We start from the raw sequence: 6,401 nt of genomic DNA, 5'->3' as shown, positions 1-6,401 counted from the left end.
ACCACACGCCGTGACAGCCGAAGAGCCTTCAGGTAATTTTCACACAGAAAACCCACGCACGGCCATAACACAGTTTTATTCGGCCATGCATAAATATATGTAAAAATTGTCGGAACACAGGTGTTTTTTATGGTCTTAATAATCAGCCGTATATCCAAGAGAATTAAATACGTTTATGTAAAATTCTAGTAATGAAAGTACTGTCATATAGGTGTGTGATGTGGACACCGAGAACCAGCGAATCTTGACAGAAATTTTCGGGCGTGCATTTCTCTATATATCTAAACTAGGTATTTTATGTATTACTATGATAATGTAGTCATTACCAAAATTTAGTCTAGTTTGCTTACGAAATTATATTTTTTGTGACAAAGTAAATGATGCTTAAATGCTAATAAATTATATTATTCTTCTGAAAAATAAGGATAAGTTTTGATGTGTCATTTTATTATTTTATTTTATTTTTCCAGTAGATAATATTATTTAAATTATACTTTGCTTCTGCATTATTCAGAACAGATGCTCTCTTACTGTCAAATTGCACAACGTGTGACTTTGACGTTTGTTTTTCGCGATGTTGTCGACCCTGCTTTAGTGCGAAACATAAACAAGGGGGCGGACTCAGTTATTTTCGCGCGAGCGCGCGTCTCCCCTCGTCTTATACCTCTCTCATCTTGGTCCATTCGTCTCTCGATGCTCGGGACGTGCGCACGTGTCGCGGAAGATTGGTTCAATTAGTTGGATTGTTTGTTGTCATTACGACTTAAATACAAATAGAAACAATCGAATCTAAATCAAAACTACCTAACATTAGCTAAATAATAAAAGTGTTGTTTTAAATAATGAAATTTTCTTATGACTCACCTGCGCTGAAAATATTCCTCCCCAATGATTCACCGCAGATGGGTCTTTCGATACATAATAGCAAATTGTGATCTTGTGAAGTGTCGTCACGATGAAGTTGTGGAAGACTTTGAAGCTTTCTGGAAGCAGCAAAAGCGGAAGTGATTCCAAAACTACAAGTTCGAGTGTAGCTTCTTCCAATCAGACGGTGGATACGTATGAGCTTGAAGGTATGCATTTTTATTATTTTCATCTTATACTTTTAACAACGTAGTTTAAATATATGTGAAAAAATATTTTTCATATTCTAGCCTAAATTTATGATGCATGACATACTTTTCTCATTGAAAATCAAAGTTGAAAAAACTTTGGTCGAAAAACATACTTCATTTTTATAATTTTCAAATCATCATATTTCCATGATATATCTATTCAATATGTACATACACGTATATGTATATAATGAAAGCTTTGAAAGCTTGACGCACGTGCTTTTGATCTCAGATTCTAAAAATGTATGTTGTGTGCGTTTAGGATGAAAGGAAATTTGTCTGTGTTAATATAAAAATTATAATTATATTACAAAATTTAATTATCGCTGACCTTATCTAAGTTTGACCTTTTACTTTTGGTTTTCAATTAAATTAATTTCCTCCGTTTCATTGTTTATATTGAAATGTTAAATACACAAATTGGTTGAATATTAATTAAGTACGATATTATTAACATATTATATAGAAATATATTATCTTCTACGATATTTTTTAGAATAATGATATTTATCGAAAATCTTATCTTGTAACGGTGTCAAATATTAGATTAAATTTCATATTTATAAACTTTTATTCTTTTTTTTAATTTAATCAGATATTCAGCTAACAATTTAGAAATTGCCGCAGATGGTCCATAATACGGTTAAGTTTAAAGTGCGTGGAACTATCAGAGAAGAATATGACAATGAATTTGTCTCTTCTTACATTTTGGCTAGGGATGAGAAATGGGTTCTTTACGACGTATGGGTTCTTTACGACGATATATGTTAAAAAAACGCTTTTCTCCGAATAAAATACCAATTCTAACCCCTTAGCCCAAGTAAATACTTCGAACAGTTTTTCTGTTCATTTAGTGAGGTATACGCGAAATATTTCACTATGAATTGTTATAACCCAGAAAGATTAAATCAGAAAATGAAGGGTAAACATCCAAGTTTATTTACAGAAAAGTGATAATTATTCATCACGACAATATAAACACCAAAAAGGAAGAAAGTTTTGCTTCATTTTAATATTACCTTTTCAAGTCCTTGGAGTACATATTAAGAAAAAAACTTTTTCCCAATATGGTCAAAGTGAAAAACACTTAACGTAGTATTTTTCTTTTAAGTCAAATTAAAAAAAATGGATTAGAAACTGTAAGTATTGTTGATAATAATGACGGAACCTTTTGTAGTTTTATTTCTATATTCTATTATTATTATTTTATATTTTTTTCTTATGAACTACTAAATTTATAAATATCGATATTTATGAGATAAGGAAAACTTGAAATAATAAACCATAACCAGTAATCTCTATCTCTTAAACACGATAGAAACAAAAACAAAGTCTGAGTTCGCGTGGAATTTAAAACTACTATATCAAAACTGATAAGCGATGTCTTTGACTATTGATTTATAGTTATTTACAAATAAACTTAACAGCAAAATCATTGATACAATTTTGATAAAGCAAAATAAATATAGAGATTAATACATTGAATAGATTTAATTATCTATTTAAATGGTTGAAAAATCTTGAGTGTTTTCTTAGTATTAAAATTGAACTGTATTATAATTAGACTGCTACCTCTAATTTATTTGGAATAGCAGTTTCACATTACCTTCTACGAATTTATTAAAAGATATTTGAGTCATAAAGGCATAAAGTAATTTGATACAATTATTCTATATTAAAATGGAAATTGTGTTTGAGTAAAAATTGAGGATGATAATTACTTACAAATATTGAATAATTATGATTTTCATTGGTTACAGAGTTAAAGTAAAAGTGTATTATAAGTAAAATTATATTTTCTTTAGTATAAATATGGTTTCACCAACTTAGCAAGTGAATATGTATCAAATAATTGATTTGCAATTTCACTGCTCAGTATCAGTAGAACACATGAGCATATATAATACATAATTGTGACGTCACATCGTTAGACAAAATACAAAAATATTTTAAATATATTAATCCAAACCTGAACCTTACCTTAACAAATTAACTTCGATTACTGTAGTTAGTTGATGGATAAGTTTAGGTTCGATTTGAACAGCAAATGAATGTTTCGCAAATTTCAAATTTAGTTTGATAAGTATTTTAGAGCAGCATATAATTTCACTAGCAACGATTAGTTAAATTATATTTTTGCTAGAAGAAATATATATCTACCGGTGAAATTGTATTCGGATATAATTTCACTGAAGTGACAGTAAAAATATACTTTCACTGATACTGCATATTTATTGTAACATATATAAAATAGTAAATGAAAATTAATAGCGCATCATACAACACATGTTTGTTGCTGCAATGTTAAGATTTTTTTAGGTGACGTCTTTGCTATCTTTGTTTGAATTATAGAGCAATAAATCAAATTATATTAAATTATTAAAAAATCTTTTTTGTGTTTAATAATAAACATTAAAAAATATCTAGCAATAATTACATCTAGTTAAATTAAAAATTATTCTGAATTTTTGTTTTGTAATGAATTCAAAGAATAATTCCTAAAATAATTTTTTATTTTTTTTATTGAGTAGGCCTATTCCTTATCTTAATTACATATTTTAAATGCTATTTTACTATATGTTACATTTTACAATCCAATACTTTTATTTTAGAATTCTTGGATGAACACTTCCTTTCACTAAAATCTTTAATTTGTCGATGTCAACAAAACAGGACGCATTCAATCCCCTTCATCTCGAAGACGCACTTCCTTTTATAAACTTTTCGTACCAATATTTCTATATCTTTGAAAGGTACTCATTCTCCCCTTGTTTTGATAAGATTTTTCTATCAAGCGAATAAAGTTTGCTTTTCAATAAAAAATATGAAGAGAATTTTATATATTTTTTTAGCTCTCTTCCATACTAAGTCAACCAAAACACGTTAATCCAGTGATGCGCGACGAGACGACACCTCTAATCCTCATATTCTCAAAGAGAGCAGATCCTAGTTGAAATACAAGACACAAAAGACGTTCTATTTATTTACACCCCCAGCTGCTTTACTTTATAGTTTCCCCACTAAATCAACAACGTTTTTGTTTCCTCGCAGTTTGAGCTTTCGCGTTCTTTTATTGTTCTCTCGCGTTTCTGCCATACTGCTAGCATTGCAATAAACGTCTAGAAAGCTCAGATTAACGACCAGAGCTGAATTAAAATTAGCCAAACTCGAGCCGGGGCGTTGAAGGGTTAATCGGTATCGGGTGGGGAAAAAACACCGAAGGGGGTGATTTATTATCAAGGAAACGTCTTGCTGTGATGAGAATGAACAGACAAAAACGGAACTATGAGCTAATTGGGTAGGATCACTGTGTCGGCGGCATATTTGAGATATCTTATAAATCAAGAGTGCAACAGTCTAATTGAGTAGGAGGTTATTTGTCTCGACGAAAGATCTTTTTTGGTGACTTTCCTTGTCGCGACGTCTGTAAGGAAAATGTTAAACATATCGCTTTGTATGTGTGTGAAATTGTATTTGTAGTTCAAACCAAGTAACTCGACTCCAAAATAATGATAGTTATGGTTTCATGTTTAAATTAATCGTTATGCTTGTACGTGTAATATACTATGTTATGATATAAATAATATCAAATACATCCAATCGTAAATTAAAATTATTAGTAAAAGTATTATACAAGAGTTTTTCATATGCATTATATATATAAAACATAATAATCTGACTAATTAATTGTCATTGTGTGTAAAATAATAAGATATATTTCCATTCTCAAATTAGTTAAACAAGCTACTTAAAATTGACTTTGTAATAAGTACAGACATAAAACGATGAAATACCATAATATTTGTATTTTGCATATAAATATATTTTAAAATATAGTAAAAGTCGTGCAAAAATTATTCTCGCTAAAAGTTTCGATGAAATTTGTATTTCAATTTTCGCAATGAGATCAAGGGATCATTTTGTTAAAAGTAAAATCGTAATATATATTATGATTCAAGTAAATAATTCATTATAACTTTTAAGTAACGTAATTTGTAAAAGTTTATTATAAAAAAAATATTAAATAACAAAGCAAAAAATCACCAAAAAAGTCTTTTAAGTTATTTTATAATTGATTTTATGTACTATTTTTTGTATTTATTTTCCAATTATGAAGATATTTGCAATTTTTTTTATAATTAATATAGTATTATATAACAGTAGAGAACTATAACCATCCACATATAGAAAAATATTATTATTTATTTATTTTATTAATTCGTTATTAAGTTATCTACAACTTCTTTAACATTATCTACTAGCCATCTGTAAACGTATTTTACATTTTTCTATATGTATTAATTTATTAATTATATCATAATTTGGTACTGTGGTACACTATGAGATATTATTTTCTCTATGGAATAAACACAATTTATTTTAACTTTTTGCTTTCCATTTTTTAAATATATATTAAACCGTCTTAAATGTATTTCACTTATACCTATAATCTCTAGTTTTTTTAACGTTATACTTCTGTCTATTGTTACAAAAGCTCTCTTGGAATACAAGAAAACTGCTCCAATGATTTGTGTTGTATCCTTAGGCAACAACCAATCATTTATCACTTCTTGTAATGCAGTCTCTGTGGATTTTTTTCTTTGAATCACTGTTGTTGTTAACACACAATGTTATGTGAAATAATAAAATCCTTTATTGTTTAGTTACTACTTCTTACATCATCTTATCCATACAAGGTAACATGTTAATTGGTCGCATTTCCGCAACCTTCTTATTATTTTTTATTTTATGTTTAGGTATTAAAAAAAAATTAAATTATCAGGTATTTTTCTTCGTAGAGTGCTTTACTTACAAAATAACTTCGTACGAACGGTGTATAATAATACACGTAAACAAAAGAAATATATTTAATAATAATTAATAAAAGTTTAAATAGAGTTGGGACTATGATTTTCGAGCCTCCGCTAATATATTCTTTTGTTGTCGACGATGAAAAATAAGCATTAAAATATAAAACAAGATGGACGACAGTAACGTGGCAACAGTTTTAAATAATTATTATTTATTACTAACATTTTGCTACGCGACAATAATTTTCATTAATTCGTCATATGCTTTGTTCCATTTGACTGAATATAAATATTCGGATTGCAAATTAACTAGGTATGTTATAACTATGAAAATGAAATATATACATAACGTGTGTAAGGATTATAATAATATATTGATTAAACTAGATAAAACAATCTTCGTAGTGAAATCTTCAAATTTTGAATTCCCGTCGACGGGCTCCGAGGCCGAAAAGTGAGTTTTTTCTTTTATAAT

The 6,401-nt window shown here is 28.3% G+C and overlaps 1 protein-coding gene across 1 annotated transcript in view; it reads left to right on the top strand.

Moving 5' to 3' along the window:
- The first annotated feature begins 719 nt into the window (after positions 1–719).
- Grip (Glutamate receptor interacting protein) overlaps positions 720–6,401 on the top strand; it is a 37,216-nt gene continuing 31,534 nt past the window's right edge. The window contains exon 1 of the mRNA XM_088189013.1: positions 720–1,073. Within this exon, the coding sequence (XP_088045139.1) occupies positions 956–1,073 (118 nt within the window). The 5' untranslated portion in view covers positions 720–955. The remainder of the gene's footprint in view (positions 1,074–6,401) is intronic.

Source organism: Plectrocnemia conspersa, unplaced genomic scaffold (assembly GCF_051122295.1).
Source record: "Plectrocnemia conspersa isolate PC_06_02 unplaced genomic scaffold, ASM5112229v1 ptg000001l, whole genome shotgun sequence".
Taxonomy (NCBI): domain Eukaryota; kingdom Metazoa; phylum Arthropoda; class Insecta; order Trichoptera; family Polycentropodidae; genus Plectrocnemia; species Plectrocnemia conspersa.
The sequence above is the reverse complement of the archived record's forward strand: the minus strand, read 5'-3'. Positions and strand labels throughout refer to the sequence as shown.